Here is a 21,873-nt window from a genome sequence, read left to right as displayed (position 1 = left end):
ACATAAGTCCGTTCTATCAAACATCTGCCAATTGGCCGCAGGTAAAGGGAACAAATTTCGAACGCTCATGTTTACTCTAGTTATATGTTAAAAATGCTTTTTTTCGTAGGACTTTTTCAATGTACAATACAAAATTTAAAAATATAGATTATACAAACATCACTCTGTCAGATTTAAAATTTACACTAAAAATGTATTATGTAACTTAGTAGACATTATAATAATAAATATGTACATCTCCCCTCCCCTCCTTATCCTCTCTTCAAGCATTTTTGTCCTTATCCCGCCCAATTTACAGTAATTTTTTTTTTTTTTAAATCTTTGATTATTGAGTACATGAAAATAACATTTTGATATGTATAAATTGTATGTATTTATTTGATATGTTATATATTTTCTTTACTAACTTTGTATACTATGTGGAAATCTGTTATTAGTTCTGAGTTTATAGACTATATCTGTTTGTTTACTAAAAATATGTATGTAGAACTGTTGATTTCCCTAATAAAATAAAATAAAATAAAATATATCTCAATGTATTTAGAACGGATTTTTACATGAATCGAAATTCTAAAGTGATAATTTTCATAGGGAATTCTGGTTTTTAAAGACTTACAGTGTGGAAACAAGAGCAGATACAATAAGAACAAAAACCTCTTGAGAACTGCGGAAATGAAAACCCTCAGATTCACTGCAGGTAGAACTCTCAAGGACCATGTACGTAGAATGGAAGACGAAAAATTTGCCCATGTGCTGCAAACGAGATCCCCATAAGCCAACTTCCACCTGGAAGACCTCCAAGATGGAGAGATAAATGGTCATCAGTTTCCCAGGAGCGAGGAACCGAAAAACAGATACCTACTGGATTTAAGACAAGAGGAAGAAGAAGAACACGATTTTGTTTCTATTTCACACACACAAATGTATTCTTCATCGGAGAGAACACATACATAGGAAAACGTTTAAATAAATAAGTTAACTCGGCAATGTTTTGAGTATGTCCAAATGCTTGCAGACTGGCTGGATTTCCTCCCGAGGGAGTTATTTATATTTGAATTTGTTGCAGCAGAGGGGGAAAACACTTTTGAGAAGGGAATATGGAAGTCTAGGTATATACAGGGCTTATGATCTGTCATTGGATGGTTTAAGTGGCCACTTCACACACTGTATAACGTTTACCATTCTGCCTATGTTTAAACGTGCACGTTTTCTCAAGTCTTCAATCTGTTAACTTTTGTGAAGTAAAAGAGCTGAAACCTTTATCACGCGGGTAAGATTCATCCGGCTGAACCAATTCACCTACTGTGCATCGCCTTTCAGGCTACTTAAACCAGCCAATGACAGGTCATAAGCCCTGTAAATGCCTAGACTTCCATATTCTCTTCTCAAAAGTGTTTTCCTTCTCTGTTGCAACAAATTCAAATAAATTAACGTTCAAATAATCAAAAAGTACAAAAAAATAATTATGACACAAAAAAAATCACGAATAAAATACCCACTGTGAATAAGTACGGTCCTGTTTTCATTTTTTAAAAAGTGGTTTCTAATTTACGCTATTCATTAGAACAACACGTTATAAGTACAAAGAAGATTTGTTTTTACAGGGTGGAAATTGGAAGCCCAAATGTTTGTGATCCTTTAAAATAAAAATGTTTTTAATACCTATCATGTGCAAGTCAACCATATTTTAATGGGTTGAAAGAAATTAAAATTTGCTACAAACCCGCCGAGTAGTGAAAAATGCTCCCGAATGGGACAGACCACGAATGGGACAATCTTCTCCCAGCCAAAGCGACTGTCTCAAAAAATATTTTAAAAACATGCTACATCAGCAGTATCAGAACCACGAAATAAAACAGATTAACCTATTAACCACAGTTTTTTACCGGCAATGAAGCAAGCTAGACGTGTTTCAAGTTTTTTGGGTAAAAACTAATTTGTGTTTCGGTGATTTGTTTGAATTTGCGCATTTAAATTGTGGTGGGTGCACCGATTAACATATACAATATTTGAAGTTGACGATATTTTTAATTGAGTTTTAACAAATTAAGTCAAATATAACCCAATTGTTTTATGCGTTTTTCTGAAACTCACACATTTCCTTGAATGGGACACGTGCAGTGATCATGAATGGTAGATCCTGTAACAGATAATCGAAATACACCGCATGTACTTTTATAATGCAGTGCCTTATGCACCACCAGGTGCCGATTAGGGTTAAATGAAAAAAAATACATTAAAGCACTAAGAGAAAATGCTATCTTCATATTTGATAACAAGTTGGTGTCACATATGAGTGGAAAATACAAATTAATATAGTGTTGTGCAATATTTATCCACATTAAAATATAGACTGTTTATCGAGGTCGATTTTACGAGTGTATTATTCTCTTTCCAAAAAGGTTCTCAGTCTTTGCTGAAAATTCTACCAAAGTTTAATGTTCTCCATATTAAATATATTACCAACGAGCTTAACACGGCAATACTTAGCTATTGCTAGATTTGAGTACCTAAATACTCGTATATATATTAAATTAACACAATTGAAAGTTTGATATCAATTATTGTGTTTAGTTCAAATTGAATATGTACATATAAATGATTATTTTTTTGTTTCGGATTACATAAATTGTGAGAGTATGCTTGACAGGGAATTTCGATAAATAGGTATTTGAAAATTGATTTTCTGTCACTGTCTTGCAGATGCCTCCCTAATATTGTTCGGTAAAGACAACTGCATGTCTGACCTTTTATGCTTAACTAAAATAGTTAGACAAATAAATCACTGCTCTAGTTCCATAATCCAGGGAGAAAATACGAGAATATGTTTTTATGAAGAAAGTCGGACCGTGTTTCCTCTAAAGATTAAACATTGTTAAGAACCTATACTTACAAAACTTTATTTAACAATGCTTTTACTTAACCATAGAATTCGGTGTTCTTAAATAAAACCATTAACACATAGACGCGCCCTGAGCCCTCCTAAATTATGACACTTAACTCATGCTCAAACGCTCAGTCATGTCCAACGTGTATTAAGTCGTTTTTTAACCGCCAGACAGGTTTTGACTTAAGCTTGACATTTAATTCAAAACTAAAATTGTGTCGTAAAAGCGTGTAAAAACCATTCGAAAAAACGTTAAAAAAATGGTGTAACTTTTCGTTGGTATGTAAGTACCTAGGTAGGTACTTGTTTATGATTAAATTCTAAAGCTTTTAATTTTCAAAAAATAACATCCTCCCAATTTTTTAGTATTTGCATTCTTGCCGAAGGCAGCCCTGTAGGTCGATGAATAAAACATTTACGCTCCTAATTTTTTTTCTAGATTTTAAGAGCTATGGAAATGCCCATCGCAAATTCTCATCATTTTGAACGAAACCGCACGTAAATCGGTCCAGTAGTTATTTAATATATCGAGGACACACATACAAACATTGCCTTTTGTATATATAGTTTTCATGAAAATTGTGGGAATCCCCTTCAAAAGAGTTTTACTAATAATTTTGATGAACTCATCTTTTATTCAACTGTGCATTGCAATGTTTTAGGCCACTTTTGTCACAGTTACGTCACAGATATTGTTTAACTTGTTTTGTAAAAGAGAATTGTACAAAAACGTGTATGAATAATTATAACGAAAAATATTTAACTCGCTTCCGTTTGGCTAAAATACGAAGTACTGCAAATAAAAATCAACAAATAATGTTTTCGCCCACATTTTTTAATGTGTTTTTTGTTTGTAGATAGGTGTAAATAAATATATTATTTTATTTCCTTTTTATAAACATAAATATATTATAATATATACTTATTTATTGTGTATGCAGACTATTGGTAGAATTCCATATTAAATTTGGTAATGTATCCAAAAGATAACACGTTTGTTGGATTTTAATTCTACTTTATATTTAAAATATCAAAGATGGTACATTGTGACGCGTTTCGTATTGTTAAGACATTTTCAAACTAACTTAAATATTTACAAAGTTTCCTTATTTACTAAAAATAATTGCGGTTTAATGATTGAGGATTTTTACACAAGCCAAGATAAATAAAGAAATGTAATTAAAAATCAATTAGGGTATGCTGAATATATTTTATTAGGGATGTTATGACGTTATGGGTATTAAGTTACATATTGTAAACAACATAATATAAGAAAAAAATGTACAAATATATAATTATCATTTCATAGTGAAAAGAGATAAGACATTATCTCCCCGTCGCGTCGGTAAGTTTCATCTTTCAAAAAGTGAGCTAATTAGTTTTCTTTTGTATAACTCTCTTTGCTGAAGGAATACATTACCCGAACTGTCTTTGGACATTTTATTGTAAAGTCTGATCATTATTGGCATCGGTGAAAAAGAGCCAGCATTGGTTTTGTGATTTCCCACAGCAAATAAAGTGTTAGTACGAGTGGCGCGATCTGGAACATTAATGTTAAGATTTGTTCTGCGTACTGCCAGGGTTTTCGAAAATACCCGCGTACTGAGAACTCTTTACAACTCCTTGGTGCGAAGTAGACTCGAGAGTGGCTCGATGATTTAGGGGCCACATGAACTGAAGTACTCTCTTATGATAGAGAAAATCCAAAAGAAGTTTCTGAGATATCTCTACATGAGAGAGTGCGGGTATTATCCTTGGCTCTACCCGACCGAGTTTCTCCAGGGTATTCTTGGCTACAACAGTTTAGAGACTAGAAGCAATGTGTATTTGACTAGAAATTTCTATCGATTGTTGCGCGGTATGATCGATAATTCTGAAATTATGATGAGCATTGGTTTGTATGTTCCTGATAATTACCTAAGACAGCGTCAGCATAGATTGTTTCATATTCCGATATTCAGGACCAACCTGCCTATGGTTATGCCTGTTGGAAGGGCTACCGCTATGCTGAACAACATCGCTCTGGATATTGATCTGTTCCATGTATCCGTTTTCCGGAGCAGGATTCTTCTACTACTTTGACATGAGTCTCTTTCGTGTATTTTTTTTCTTTTTTATAATATGTGCGTATTTAATATATTTTTGTAATGTATATGTTATATTTAAAATAAATTAATTGAATAATTGAATTGAATGTTGATTTGAGATGAAATATCTTGAGCGTCCATCTTACCGAATACATTTTTATGTAAAACTATTAATAAAGCTGAAGTCTTCTTGAATTCCAACCTAAAAATATGAAAATATTCCAGTCTATCAAAGTAATTATATAAAGTATTTTTTTTTATTTTTATTATATTGAAAACATATTATACATAATTATATACAATATTCCCAAGGAGTTTTTTTTTAAAAAAAACTCATTTAGGGACATACAGATAATAATTTTTTTAGAGACGTTTTTAAATTTTAAACTATAATATTATTTAACAAAAGCAGAAAAATAAAAATTTTGATTTACTACAAATTAAAAAGGGTATGAAAAATACTTGAAAATAACAGAATAAACAGAATACTAGGCATGGAAATAAATTCAAAATAATGTTTACATTATGCAATCTGGGAAAGAAAATTGAAAAAGTTTAAAAATTACATGGATGTATATATACATACTGAACTAGTACAAAATAAAATCATTTTTTTTAATTAACAAAATATGCGCACACCCAATACAGGTTAATTTTTTTTATCAAAAACGTTGAAAAAATTGAAATTATGTATACAAGCCAAAAAAAGTATATAAAAAGAAAAAAACACAAATAACATTTAAATAGTATTAAAAATTACATATACAAGCAAAAACGGTGAAATATTAAAAGGTATATGTTCAAGATGCGCATTCTCTATAAACTAACATTATTTGTTCAAAGTACTTCTGGAAAAAATAATTCTTCAATTCGCACGTCCTGTTTCTATATTTTGAAATAGGTACTTTAAATTTTTGTGGCAATTTATTAAATTCCTTGAAACCTATGTATTGTAAAGATCTTTTGATTAAATTGTTTCGATAGGTAGGTAAGAAATTTGCGTTTCACGGATTCAATTCGCTTTTTATGGATATCGTGGATGGGAGACCGTATAATAGAATTAAACTCTAATATGCTCCTGACCCCAGATTTATCGAGTAATTGCAAAAACTGGGCTTTTGAATGGTTTTGATATTCGTAGAATGAATTCGCGAGTTTCGGAAGTTTTTTTTTATATCGTCGATTTGATAACCGTATTTAAGTCTGGAATCAAGTGTGATGCCAAGATCTCTTATAGTTGAAACATCTTCTAATGTATTATTTTCGATTCATTCATTCATTATTTTTCCACACCTATTGGTACTGCATTGGTACACCAATCGCAGCGTATCTTGATCATGTTTATTACTTGAAGGAAAGATGATCAGCCTAACGCTTCGGGTGCCAGTCCAGGGACTATGAAATATTCTAGTGTCAAAACACGTGTATATGTTTTATTTACACCTTTTATCAAAAATACAATTTAACGTTCACTTTATCCAACTAATAAAGGGTACATACCCTGTTCCAAGGTAGGCAATTACATTATAATAAATGATAATAGTTCACATATTAATAGAGAGCACAGACTAATAAAATATAAACTTACTTGTATTCACATTTTGATACATATACATTCACACATACACATATATACACACATATATATATACACACATATATACACATGTACATATACACACACGTACATACACTCATGCGCATACACATACATACATTCATAAAACATAGATAATTTATTTATAATGCGAAATTTCATGGTTGCCATCTGTATTTATATATTTTAAAATTATTCGTTAATTTCGACATCCAGTAAGAATCTCCAATTCATGGCATGTATTAACTTTTCTGACTCCCTACGACCAATGTCATGTGTTATTAGTTAGTTTTAATGAATTCTTACCTTGACTATCGCTTCGCCCTGGAAATACGGACCCAGTATTTTCTACCGACCTATGCAGTGACACCGAACTTCGAGATTCATTGGCATCATATCTTTCGGGATTTACGACCCCGAGAGCGACGACGGCAGCGAGATACGGCCAACACTTACCCCTTGCTTCTGTGGATTGTGGAACACAGTCCAAACTGTGGGTCTGCCACATCTATTCTTAACGATGACAAAATACGAAGTTAGCGAACGCCCCGAATCAGTTGATAAAAGGAATACAGGAAGATACTGGAAGAAATCATACATAAAATTAACCCTTGTCAATATTCGTGTGAAACAGAAACGCCTTATGACTGAAAAAAGAATTATATGATGACATTGTTTGAGAATGTCTTCGAACAAACATTGGTAGTTTGTGTGTCATAAAGAATCGAGAGAAAATGGAAGGCAAGGAAGGTGTTGGCCATATTATTTTTACTCTGCATTGGTCGGGGGGAGTCAGAAAAATTGTCATCCGATGTAGAACGTTAGTTGATTTCTAGTTTCACTGGTAATAACTTGGGATTTAGGTATTAATGGAACATATTTTTTTAAATGTGGAAGCCTACTTTCTAATTAACACACATAAGCATATTCTTATGTTTACTCTAAATAATAATATTGTATTAACATAAATCTCATTTGTGAATATTTAAACACGTGTTCCTTAACTTTAAGTCTGAATTTTGATATGATGCGAATGCACCCTTGATAATTTATTACTTTACAAGTTTATTAAAATTCATAACCATTTATCCTTTTTTTGCATCATGTATTAATTTAATCTCCTTTTGAATATGAATTATAAAAATGGGAAAACTGACAAAAAGGATTTTAAAAAATTGAAGTGAAAATTTTTTGTGACAAAAAAAGCAAATTCTAAAAAAGTGTAATTGCTAAAAAAATAAAATATAATTAAAAAACCATCGAGCGGTTAAACCGTGAAGCCAGATTTAGTAACGTGTATTTTTTAACGTATAAGAGTTTTTTTAATATTGTATACTTTATTTGATGCCAGATTTTTGAGTTCTAACTCTATTTTATCAGAGGTGCGATATATTAAATGTAAAAGCCTTAAAATGTGTCACAAGTCGACAAAAGATATGTAAATGCTAAAAACATATTTTATTTTATTGTTTTCGAAACAACCTTGAATTTAATACTTGTGTTTATTATTATAAACATTGAATTTTACAATTAAATCGACAGAACCACATTTTTCCGCTTTGAAACCATATTTTTTATATTTACAGATTTTTAGCAGTGTTTTTACCGTAATGAGAAAGTTCAGTTGTTTTTTTTTTTGTTAATAGACTATTAAACCAACCAAAAATTTTGTTTTTTAAATTTTTATGTATCGTATTATATTTTAAAGTTTTGTATTTTTAAAATCATTCAGCGTGTGACGTCTCAGTTCTCTTCCCCTTCTTCTCGATGAGTTCTGCTGATTGGTCAGTTGACTTACCGTAGACTGGAAATCTATCACAACTCTCTTATCATTGGTTAATTTGGAAGAACGAGTGACTTTGTCCAAAGTAGTTTTTTTTTTCGTACTTTTTCAAGAAAATTCCCGTACAATTTAATGCTCTAATTTTTACCGCGCGTAAGAATGCATTTTTATATCCGATTTCTCGTAGGGCTGAACTTCTTTATCGGGACAATTCTGTGGCATTTAGGAACCTAAATCTAAATTTCTACAATTTTAAAACTATTGACAATATTTTTAATACACGAAGTTTGTGCGTGCATAGATGTTCAAGTCACTTTAACTGATTGGGCATGTAAACTGACATTTTCACTGATTTGGAAACGCGGCCTGATTTTTTTTTCATACAAATGTATTCCCGTATTTACTCCCTGGATTGTGGCACTAGTTCAGTAATTTTTATTACGCACTATAGATATTTACCATTGACGTGTTGCTATAGTTTTGTTTTTCTGATAAATAGGGGGGCTCGCACACTGCACTAAACTGTTATTTTTTAAAAGTCTGCATGAAATAGTTTAATTTGTTAAACGGTAACTATTACTGCTAATCTTATAAAAATAAACGAAACGCCCAAAAGGGCGGGCTGATATTTTTTTTTCCGAATTTTGAAATGAAAGGGGTGGGGTCTAAAAAGTTGGCTTTCAAATTACTCCGAATGCAAAAGATATCAACAAAAATATTCGATCTCAACCACAGCTTGAAGTTTTCGAAAAAGTCAATTTTTTGCGGTAAACCGGCTGTCATTTCGTATTTATGTAAGCAAATCAGTCCAATTAAATTTTATAACGTGCAATAAACCTTATTTAATAAGCATCTAAAGGCGTGAGTTGCACTTTGTTTTGTAATAAATGGTTAGCATTGTTTTGATGAGCCATTGTTTTCGTAAATATTAGCCAGGCGCTCAACGGAATCAGTTCCGAGTGTAAACTTTTTGCATTTCGGTAGTTTTAAAATGTGTTCGAATTTATAATTTGATAAAGTTATATATTTACTAACAAAAAATCAATATGGATAATTAACAAAATAAACAGACAGTTATAAACTTCAAACACCCATAATTAATAAATTACAACAGTGCTACTAAAAGTGAACTGACATTTATTGATAAATACATAATATTTCAAATACCTGCCTTCTAATAATATACAAAATGATAAATCAAACCGCTTATACGCGCGTTTGTGTAATATTCATGTAAAAAAGTGAATTTGAACAGGAATGTTGCGTCTCATAAAACGAAATAATACGGACCAAAATGGACACACGTGCGTTTCCAGAAACTATCTACCAGCCAGCGGGCCACATGGCGACGATATCTACCTACTGTCTACAAAAGCTTCTCTTCGGACATCTATCTCCCTTTGTTAACCATGGAGTTCAAACAGTGTTTGATTTATTTAGTTTTTTATTGCTTACTTCTTGGCATGAACACTTGACCAATTTACTACTATACTCTATTTTTTATAAATTTATTGATATTGTTTTAACTTTGCTGGAATTCATCTCGTCCATGCGCTTTGTAGCTGCACTATGATTGGTTATCTAGCTTTCATATATCAACTTTAAAATACCTAAATTTTGTAAACGGGGTCTAGAATTCCAATCGTCTATGCGCTTAGTAGCCGCAAGGCGTGTTGTAATCGTACTCCTTTTTATTATTCATATATATATTTTTTTTAATACACTAAATTTGTTTGTCAATTTTTAAAATGTGTAAATGGGAGCTAAATTTATAACTGTCAATGCGCTCTGTAGCTGCAAGACGTCCTGTAATCAAGCTCTATCTGTTATAATTTTTGATTGATCTTAATTGAAAACGAGGAACTAGAATCCCAACCGTCCATGCGCTCTGTAGCTGCAAGACGTACTGGGATATTTATTAATTGTACAGCGCCCTTGAGGTGATTTTCACAAAAATGGCGCTTTATAAATTATCCAACAATATAAACCTCGGTTGAGGGCCAAAAATAGTATGGAATATTTTTTTAAATATTTTTTAGTTTAATGTGATCCAAAATGCAACTTTTTAGAACCCCTTCACTTTGATGTTTTAAAAAATAAAAAAAACTTTATACATCATCGGCCCACTCTAATGCCCATCTCCACTACACACGCTGTATAATAAAACTGTATTTAAGTTGTTCTTTTTGACAGTTAGAATGTAGAGAGTAAATGAATTAAATCTATGTTTCGAAACACGAACACTTTTTATATCTTTACATATATAATTCCTCTGTACGTGTGATGTCACTGAACTCCTTCTAAACGGCTTAATCGATTTACGTACGGTTTTCAGAGAAATATAGATTTTTGCGCTGTGCGTGTTCGTAGATATTAAAACCTTCAATCTAGTATGTAAAAAATAAGTAAGGAGCATAATTTTTTTATTCATCGATCTACCAGGGTTGCATTTGAGGAGAATGCATTTACAAAAAAATGGAAAGATGTTGGTTTTTTGCGTATAAAAAAGTTCGTTTTTGAATGTTTACAAACAGCATTTGTTTTTTGTGGATCTCAATCAGATACTTTCTAATACTTAAATAATATTATATTCAATACATTTTTAAAAATCGTATTTCTACATAAGTACCCCCCTTCGTTGTTGAGAAGACCGGAGTTTGACGTTTGCAAAAAGAATGCCATATTTGAAAAAAAATAAATTATGTTTTGAAATTCAACCATAAACGAGGTACCTACTTGAATTTAATGTTTGAATATAAACCACTTTTAGTTTTGGAATTTAATCACAAACAAGTACCTAGCTACCTAGGTACCTACTTATCAATGAAAAATCTTTTGTCAGCGTTCGTGCAGGGCAACGTCTGTCGGGTCCGCTAGTTCTTCATATAAATTCTTCAAAATATTCCCGAAAAAATAAAGAGTTGAGGAACCTTTTTTTCTACCGAACCTATGTGTGCGCCTGTCACATGGAGTTAGGCAAATAGTGTAACACTCTGAGTATCCATTTATTTATGAACAATGTCTTATTTCTGTTTTAACGCCGAAATACGGCGTTTATTGGCAAAGTACTACATGCAATTAACTTGCAAGTCAAACATATAAATAGATGCTAATAATGCAAAGTGAAATATAAATATTCTTACCACCTGTACCAGGTACTAGTTATTATTAAAAAAGATCTATTAGTTATCCATAAATAATACAATTTAAAATAAGTAATCATTAATCTTGGTGCTTTATTAGTTATCCATAATAATAATTAAAAGGCCGTTTATTATTTAAGATACAACTGAATTATTTTCACGATGTAAAAAATAATTTATTGTAATAGACAGATTTTTTACGATCTGGCGCTACCCTCCCGCTCCAGGATACCAGTTGTTTTATCCCTTACGTCTTACTTGATCAAAGCATCGCTACCCACAGGCTGAAACACGTTAATTCAACCATTCGAATGAACACGTGCGCAGTCGCCGCGCGCTGGCAAGTCGAAAACACAAATAGCAAGAAAATTGAATCAAGACTTTCTATTTTTTTGACTAATGAGGAACTTCAGCCCCACGGGAAATTGGATATAAAACAGGTTTTCTTACTCGTGGTAAGAATTAGAACATTTAATTGTACATTGAATGTTCTGGAAAATGTATGAAAAAAATAATAAAAATAAACTACTTTAATACGTCACTGGTCCACATGATCACATGTTAATAATAGCCAATAAATCATAGCGTTGTTCACAGATTTCCGGTTTCCGGCGTAGCCATTTTTTCCGATGTCAGCAACGTTAGAGCTTGTCCAGAAAGGGCGAATTCGCCGCGAAACGTTTCGCGCGAACTCGTTCGCGCGTTAGCGAGATACTAGGCGCCAATACATCGCATCCACAAACATCGCGCGAATTCTAAATACGCGCGCAAATCGCGTGCACTTCGCCAGACTCGCGACTAACTTCATTTTTTTTATTTTTTTTTATTTATTTATAAACCCTTACGGATTATTACATTCATTTACATTTTTCATTCATACTCTGTTGTTCAAGATAATATTTTTTACATCTTTTGAAAAGTTTGTCTGAGTCTTTTGTTTAGTTTTGTCTGGTAGTTTATTGTATAATTTCAGTCCCTGGTTCATTAGTCTTGATTGTCCTTGTCTTGTTTTAGAAAGTTATAAATGGTATTTGTCTGATATTCTCCACGGACATAAGTCCACGTTGACTACAATTTTTTACTAGTTTTAGTTCTTCGTCTAGAATTACATTAGTGGCTAATTTATCTATAAATTTTAATGATTCTAGTTGAAAGAGTTCAGTTATATTTAATTGCTTAGTTTGTTTAAAAAGTTCTCTAGTTGCAGTTAGATAGGGATAGTTAAAATTAAAAATATTTTTTAATTTATATTTACAATAGATTTCCGTAGTTAAAAGTCGCCACTTCAAAGCAATTAAAAACTCAATCTTAATTTAAGCAAAAACTGGTCACTTGAACATTATTTCTACATAACTTTTGAATATTACTAAGACGGTATGCTTAACGACCGTCTGTATTTATCTACCGAGCGATTACAAAGCCGGCTCCTTTAACGTATCTATTCATACACTCAGTATTAGAGTATATACATTTGTAGTACAGATGTATATACTCTAAGCACTCAGTACATTCAGGAATACCCATAGTAAAACAGATGGAAAAAATATAATTACTAAATGATTTTTTTATTGTGGCAACATTTATACGCCTAGACTTTCTTATATGTTATTATGGTAGAATCTTGCCATTTTATCTGTGCATCTAGGCGTTCGTTTTCAAAACTGACAGTTAAATCGGAATTTAATTCCACTTCAAAATTTACTTACTTCTCTCTCATATTTTTAATAGGCTTTAAGACAAAAAGTGTTAGCCTGAGAACGATTTAAAATGTAAATATTTCGTAATTAAATGAAAAATTGCTCTGTGGAATAAATTTTTTGTCACTTTCAATGCGTATATAAATATGTAAATCGAAGGGTACTAGACCCGTCGGTACAAACCGATGTACTTACCTCAAAACTCGAACTCGAGTATCTTCGTGATAGCTCAGGAGAATTTATCTTCAACTATGACGTCATAATGAAGCTATGTCACTTTGGTGCGTAGATATGTGTACCGTGACGTACGCTTCCCCTCGTTACATATCGATGTACCCAAAACTTGAAGGTGGGGGGTCGGTAGTGTGTCTTCGTAATCCATTAAAGAGAATTTATCTTCAAGTATACCGTCACGGCTAAGGTATGACGTCCTTCGCTTCCCATCATAATCGCGGCCCCGGGCTGCTATTCTGTACATAAATACGCGCTACAAAAGTGTTTGTAAAAGTGATCGCGAGAGCGTTCAGAATAGCACCGCTAAAGCGTAAGACTAATCACCTTATGATCTAAATGCTCCAGTTGGTGCGGAAAATGAAACGACGATGATTATTAATTAATATAAAATTATACTTAAATAATCTAATTGGTTAATAAATTTATAATGTTTCTATTGATAAAATTAAAATTAGAATTAATATATTCAGATCATAAAGCGGTGACGGCGGAACAAAAATACAAACAAAAACAATGTTAATTAAAGAGAAATAAAAGACGAATAAAGACCCACTAATAATTAGAACTTGCGTATCGAATATTATAAGAACACCATAATGTTTTATTGGTACAGGTGTTGTGGTGAAAATTGTAAGAAAATGAATTATATTATTCAAATTGCTCATTAATGAAACAAAAATACCTTTCGCGTACTTAGAAGCGGTATTCTCCATTTTAAGACGTAAAATGAGGCTGTAATTTGGAGATGTGGGTACGGAATGACGCATACTGCACTATTGTGTTTAACCGTCAGCTGTATCAACTGAAAATTCTCTAATTCGTATTTTATAACATCTTCCTTTGGTGTTTTCGTTTATCAACTTATAAAACCTGAAACCACCTCCAATAATCATCATACAATCTATCACCGTAGTGCAGAATAGTCAAAGTTTTAATTATATCAGCTAGTCCTCGAAATGAAGGTTTATTTACAAGTAAGTTACCAAATACATTTATTTTTTCCTTAGAGTATATATACTCTTAAGATTTTTTCACATTTATTTTCGTTTTTACAAAAAATAAAGTAATATGTAACCCAGTTAAAAATATTTGATAATTACTTTTTTTTTCAAGAAACTTGTCAAGTCTGTATTAGTATTTTAAGTGGGGAAATTTATATGGGTTCCTACTTTAATAAAATCTTTTTTCTTTTCTTTACAATAGCTTTTTTGTTTTCTTTCAAACAATTTATTAACAATGTTTTTTGAATTATTTCACACTTTATATCAGTTATTTCTGTACTGTTTTATGAAACTATAATATACTTGTTTTGTTTATATTAAGAAATTGGCTCTGCACAGAGATCTAAAATCAATACAAAGTCTTTTTTACTTATATGAAAATATTGTAATTATTTTCACTTGAAATAGTACAGTAAATACATTAAATAAAACAACTTTTTTTAACCACTTATTTTTCATTTTTTCGAATGACCGGTTTCAAATGTATAAAAGCCTCTTTTTTAAGGTATACTGAACAACTAATGAATTCTATCCTATTTTTTTATATTTTTTTAAAAAGAGAAATACTTGAGTTCTTGTTATTTATTCAAATATTTAAATTTTCGGACCATTTCCTAAAAGTCGTAAATAACTTGTGCTGGAAAAATGGAAATCGAATTGTGGTAAAGTGGGATTTGAACCTGGGACCTTCGGCTCGTGAGTCAAACAATTTTACCACGGGACCACAACCCGGTTATTTTATTTTATCAGTTAGTGTGTGTGGAAGTAATAAATCAAGTCTTTTTGTCTTGTAATGTGAGGTGGATTCGTTCAAAACTAGACAGGAGTGGACTAAAGGAAATATTGTTTATTTGGTCGTTTATTATTTTTTTCTTATTTTGAATCACTTTTTAATTTCTAAGATTTCCAAGTTGTCTAATTTTAATATTTTATTTTCAACGAACTTTTAATCCAGTGTCTTTATTAAAATTATGATTATTATCAGATGGTTTGCGAATTCAGAAAAAAAAATATGGCGCCCTCATTGTTCTTTTACTCTAATACCAAAGTTTCTTTTAGTTTTTCCAATGTAGATTAAATCGAATCCATCTCACATTACAAGCCAAACATACTTGATTTATTACTTTCATGCACACTAACTCCCTTCCGCATACGCGTCACCTTTGTTTATTGTTTTATTATACACCCGACTAACTAAGCAGGATATAGTCATAAATACTGGAAACAAATAAAGAAAACATTTTTTAACATTAAAATAGCTATTTTAAACTAGTATTGATTAAGATATCTTAGCGGTAAAAGGTCAAACCATCGCTATTTCTATTTTTCCAGATCGATTTGCGCAGTATCTTAGTGTACATTTATAGGCATTTTAGTAATTGCGAGGAGACAAAAGTTCAAAAGTATCCGGAGAAAGCTCGCAACAGACTGAAGTCCGTTTTATCAAACATTTGGCAATTGGCCGCAGGTTGAGGGACCATATTTAGAGCGCGCATATTTACTCTAGTTATATATCTCAATGGTAATCTATGGATATTTCCATGACAATCTATTTCTAAAACACTTTACTTTTTTCAAATACATAACGTTTTCATTTTTTAATTATTATTTTATTTAGTGAAATACTATACCTACTTCTACTCTATTTTTTAAAATTCAATCGTGGTTCTATATTTATTTCCTATTTTACACCATTTATCTTCATATTTCAAATACCGAAAAAAAAACACTTAGTGTCGGATATTTGGGTTACCATTATGAATTCACAACGAATTTAGAATAAAAATAACAACTGCTGAAAAAACATGCTAATTAAAATGTTCATTATAATTTACGTGGCGATTCAGATGCAAATTTCATAAAACAATAGTTCAATGATAGTCGATCTGTTCTGAAAAATGATTTGAATAGATCGATGTTCAGAATATGTTATATTGTTTTACGGTTGAAATAACAATGTATTCTTCACTGAGAAACCCCCTGCCAAAGAATACATTTACTTTAATTAAATTTTATTTATTTACTTCTTCTACAAATAATAGTTTTAGAAAATACTTTTAACCATAGAATTAAGAATAGTCCAGAATGAGCGTAGAATCATATTTGAATACATCGGACTGTGTCCAAAAATACCCCCACTATGCCCCACTTTCGCCACGCACATTCGTGATTTTCTTTCGAATGGCATATTATAACCTTTACCATTTTGTTTTACTTTTCGTGATTATTTTTAAATTAGGAAAAAATGGTGACAGCTAATATTAACGTCTAATACATAAATATTAATACAAGTGGAAAAATTAAATTTTGATATTACCTACACGTTATATCATATGCATCGAAATAGGACTTATAATTTTATTGTTTCTATATTTTCAGATATTCTGCCTAGCGGCGTTGGCCATCAGCATTGAATCCGCCCCCTTGCCGTGTGACATCCCGGCCTTCGGCATCCCCGCGAACCCCTTCCCGGCCTTCCCGGCCTTCCCGCAGTTCCTGTCTCCCCTGTTCCCCACGGCGCCCCCCAGCATCCCCGTTCTCCCGGCGGTGCCCGGCGCGCCCCAGGTGCCGGCGTTCCCGCAGATCCCCGGACTGCCGGCGCTGCCCGCGCTGCCCGCGCTGCCCGGGTTGCCCGGGTTGCCCGCCGTGCCAGCTGTGCCCGCCGTGCCGGCCGTGCCCGCCGTGCCGGCCGTGCCAGCCTCGGATCCCGCGGCTCCGGCCGTCCCCGCGGTCCCCGCCGCCCCGGCGGCTCCGGCCGTTCCTCCGGCGCCTGAAACTCCGGCCGCTCCTCCGGCGCCCGGAGCTCCGGCTGCACCGCCGGCCCCTGGAGCTCCGGATGCTCCGGCTGCGCCCCCTGCCGCCCCTCCCGCACCGGCCACGCCCCTCTTACCGCCGTCCCCGACAGACCTCTTTGCCGCTTTAGCTTCACTATTCGGTTAAAGAGAAATGTAAAAACGATTGCGTAAGAACAAAAACAAACAATCTATTTGAACGGTGGGGTATATCGTAATACCGCACATCAAAGTGTCACAACCATAGATTAATAAAAAATATTTTTGTATTCTTAAAATAGTTTAGTGGAAAATATATTTTTTTATGCTCTATGAAAATTGTGTATCTTTTCTACAGAATTTTTTTCTCCTATTGTGCTCGCACATCATTTTGAGTTTAAACATTCGTACAATAAAAACACCCACCCTTTTCCAACACTGTTCATAAACCTAAAGACTTGTCTTCAGTTTCGCTATCTCACTATGCTCACTATCATTTTTTTTAAACTTACTGAGCGAAAATGTAATATTTCACCGCAGTGTTGTCAATTTTTGTAATTAATCAAAAAAACCTTAAAATAAGTTAAGATCATAAAACGACTTCAATGAACATTATCCATCTTTCTGCATTTAATGAAAAAAAATGCAACATTCGAGTGGAAATGGGACAAAACCGTTACATCGGTCTCTTTGTTACTTAGAAAATTTAGTTTCCGTGTTGAAAAAAAAGCTGTATACATATTCCATTTTTCGTACAGAAAACTTAATTTTACTTTGTAGATAAAATTGAAGATAAATTTTAACTTCCCATCAGAATACGTACCCTGGTCACCCCATTATAGTGTACATTCTGATTCACATGAGAGCGTCCAGAATAAATTTCTAAAATATATTTATTTTAAAATACATATTCCAGCTGACTTATTTCATTATAATCAATTGTTATTTTTGGCAAATCTTTTAAAACTTTCCGATAGTAGAATTTTAACAGACCTAATATTATTACTTCATAAAGTCATCAATTCATTCATTGACTGTCCCGGGCCCCGATTTCAATGGGAAGTTAACATTTATCTTGAGTTTTATCTACAAAGTAAAATTAAGTTTTCTGTATGAAAAGCAGAATATACACACATTTTTTTAAATCTAAACATGTTCAATTATATGTTATCGACGAAGATACTCTAAATGTTCATGCAAATATACTCACTTTCGTAGATAAATATCGGTTTTTCTTTAAAGACAGTCGAAAATAACTCTAAAAAAAAGAAAACATGTAAATAAAAGTGGAATAAAACTTTATACGTATTTTTATTATTATAATTAAAATGCAGTTCCACAAAGAAATGTCAGTAGAAAAACTCAATCTATTAAGAAGATAACTCTGTTAACTTCCCATTGGAATTAAGGCCCAGATTTGATGGAGTTGGTGTGTTTCCGTGTACCTGGTCGACATACTCGTCACAGATCTCCGTTTTTTTCTGCAAATTCTAGGACCGACTATCACATGCACTCGCCTATCCCTGGGCTCCACAGTAATGGTAATCAGTATAAGGCTGGTATGCTGGTTCTGGACTTTAATAGTTATAAAACAAGTCTGATTTATTTCTTCCTCTCGTGATATAATTCTTAAACTTTCTCTTTTCTTTATTTAAAAAAGAGAAATACCAGAGTTCTTATTATTTATTCAAATACGTAATTAAATTTTCAGACCATTTCCTGAAAGTCGTAAATAACTTGTGCTAGAAAAATGAAAAAATAAATACATGTCTGTTAATTAAACAAATTAATTCATTACTTATTACAACAGAGATAAGGAACTTTTAAGAGAAGGGAATGTAGAAGAATGTAGAAGGGCGTATGACCTACCATCGGCTTGTTTAAGTGGCCACTTTACACACTGTGTAACATTCACCATTCTGCCTTCATTTAAACATCTATATTCTATTATATAAATAAAAGACGAGTGATACTTTAATCCACAAGTTTGGAATATTCGGTGACCGGTTTCATCGCTTTCACGACATCTTCGAGACTGGTATCTTTATTAAGGAGTTCAATGTATTTATACAAAATAGAGGTAAGGATAGATAATTCAAAATTATATGAAAGTAAATTAAGTAAAGTTATTTTTATCTTAGGGATCATTATCAAATTATTTAAAGTACGGATTAAAGTATCACTTGTTTTTTTTTTATATAATAAATTACAATGAACTTCCATCAAGAATTTTCACTTACAAACTTAATCTTCTTTCATCTATATTCCTTCGATTCTTCCATCTGTTGAAGTTTGTTTTTTTTTTGTTGGGCTTAATAGGTTTGAATTTTTTGGCCGGTGGAGGGGTGTTAACGAAAAGGCGGACTGCAAATGAAAAACGAATTTCATTCAGTTTTGTAAAAGGGAAATATTTGAAGAAAGGAATGGATACCTACCTTTAATATGATGTTATTATTCTTCAATTTCGGTCACTGGATGACAAAATGAACTATAAAATTTAACAATGTTTTCCACGACGCGCGACAAATCCAACCAATTTTTATCCGATTTTATGTAAAGTCAAAAATGTTGTGTGGTTTTTGTTCTCAATACGAATCTTCTAGTTTTGAATATCTTCTATCTTGATGTTAGGTAGGTACCATAAGGGTGGGTCAAAGGAAGGATGGGAACGAAAGGTAATCGGCCAGGAATAGTATCGATAAATGCTGTTATTTACTTAACAAGGGGTGGTAAACGGTACTGGTTCTCCCGATCGGACTCGTTTCTTTTGGTTTACTAACAAGCTAATGAACTAACATACCCTATCGTCGTCAGAATTGGGAAAGTTTGATTGAGGGTAACAGACAAATTGGCTGTTTATACTTAGGTTGCTCTGACGGCGATAAAGCACTAAATGTAAATTTAAAAAATCTAAATTTTTAATATTGACTCCAAATCAGCATATGAATAGTTACCTTTCTCTAGTCGAAGCATCAACGCTACTTTTCGAAGCAAGCGATGTCGGACTAATTTAATGATTCACATAGAATGGCGACCAAACCTCAGAGGGATATTCTAGAAGAGGGCGAACAGTTGAGCAATAAAGAGTTTTGATGGTGCGGACATTAGTAAAATCAGAGAATATTCTGTTGATGAAGCCAAGTAATTACAGTGATTTATTTACTATTTTATCTAAATGCTCGCTGTATGTCAGTTTATAGTCCAGAAAAACTCCTAAATCTCTGGTGAAATTACGAATGACATCCGATTTCAGAAATAACCTATTTGTTGGTGATTTGGAAAATTTTATTCTGACTGAGACAATTAATTAAAATTAACAATACATAATAAATCGATCTAAATGTATATGTTGAATGTATTTAGTCGAAAATGAAGTATTATTGAATAAATAATTGCTTTTATTTTTATTTATTTTCTTGGTGTTGACAATAGCATTCCATTGCCATGATATATTTACTATTTACTAAAAGTAAATACAACTATTGTTAATCTGTTATGTAACCTTTTATAATTAGTTATTTGTCGGGTTGTTTACTGAAGAATTATTGGAATTTAGGCCACTTGTATAAATAATATGCGATGACATGCGATCTATCTAATTTCAGTTAAATAAACAACCAAAATAGTTAGACTATTTTATTTTTACAAACTTGAGAGTTTGGCAAACGTAAACTTTATTTATTTATTTATTTCATTTTATTTGGGATTTTTACAGCTATTACATAAACAAAATAATTAGAAAAATCTTAACAATATAAAGCCAATTAAAAAAATCCACTGTAAATATAATGACACATAATATATAAGAAAAGAAGTTTAGTAATTGTATTTGTGTGACGTTTGTATTCATGTGTATGTGAATGTGTGTATGCGTGAATGAATGAGGGAGAGGATACATGTGCGTGTGGGAATGAAAGAGGGAGAGGGTGCGGTGTATGGGTGCGTAAGTATGAAAATAATATATTTGCTTAAAACTTGTACATTGTATTAAAAATGGTACAATAAAGAGCTTAGTAAAAAGTTAGAAACCTTTAGTGTTAAATTTATTTTTATTTCCAAACTACAATTGCTGGTTTACCTTGTTACCTTGCATTATTACGTACATTATTAAATGGTGAATACGTTTTTTTCTTTCTCAAAAGTAATGAATATATTTAAATTTATTTAAGGTTTAGAAATTTCAATTAAACGGACATCAAAAAGCATAGTGAAACGGACTCCCAGTTCATTGTATTTCTTATGTCCGTCTCATTATGATTTTTTTTGTATGCTTATACGTTTTTATGATTTTCCCAAATATTTTAATTTTGTGGTCATTTTCAACGAATTGTAAATAACTCACTTTTAGAAAATGGGAATCAAGTTGGGGTAAAGCGGGGTTCGAACCTCGGACCTCTGACCTGTGAGTTGACAACTCCAGCCACGGAACCACAACCCGATTCAAATTATTTTTTGGTATAAATTATTTTATCTAATTTATGTTTTGCCATATAGATCATGAGTTTTGAATAAAAAGAAAAGATAATATAACTATTAACACAGCAATTGAGGAAGCGAACGGTGAATGAAATGCTTAAAAATAAATCGTCAGTTATAGCTGCTACAGTGGTTTATTTAGAGCAATTCAAGAGTTACTAGATACTCCACCCTGATGCTGCAAAAAAATATAAAAA

General features: G+C 32.4%; 1 protein-coding gene across 1 annotated transcript; it reads left to right on the top strand.

Moving 5' to 3' along the window:
• The first annotated feature begins 14,319 nt into the window (after positions 1–14,319).
• Positions 14,320–17,539, top strand: LOC148284583 (uncharacterized). The gene is made up of 2 exons (XM_088237773.1): positions 14,320–14,402; positions 16,809–17,539. Exons 1-2 carry the CDS (start codon positions 14,385–14,387, stop codon positions 17,367–17,369), a joined length of 579 nt encoding a protein of 192 aa, XP_088093899.1. The 5' UTR covers positions 14,320–14,384; the 3' UTR covers positions 17,370–17,539.
• Positions 17,540–21,873: the final 4,334 nt, after the last annotated feature.

This window comes from Micrasema longulum, unplaced genomic scaffold, assembly GCF_059751315.1.
Source record: "Micrasema longulum isolate JH-2025_06_02 unplaced genomic scaffold, ASM5975131v1 h1tg000108l, whole genome shotgun sequence".
Lineage (NCBI taxonomy): Eukaryota > Metazoa > Arthropoda > Insecta > Trichoptera > Brachycentridae > Micrasema > Micrasema longulum.
This window is presented reverse-complemented; position numbering and strand designations above follow the sequence as displayed.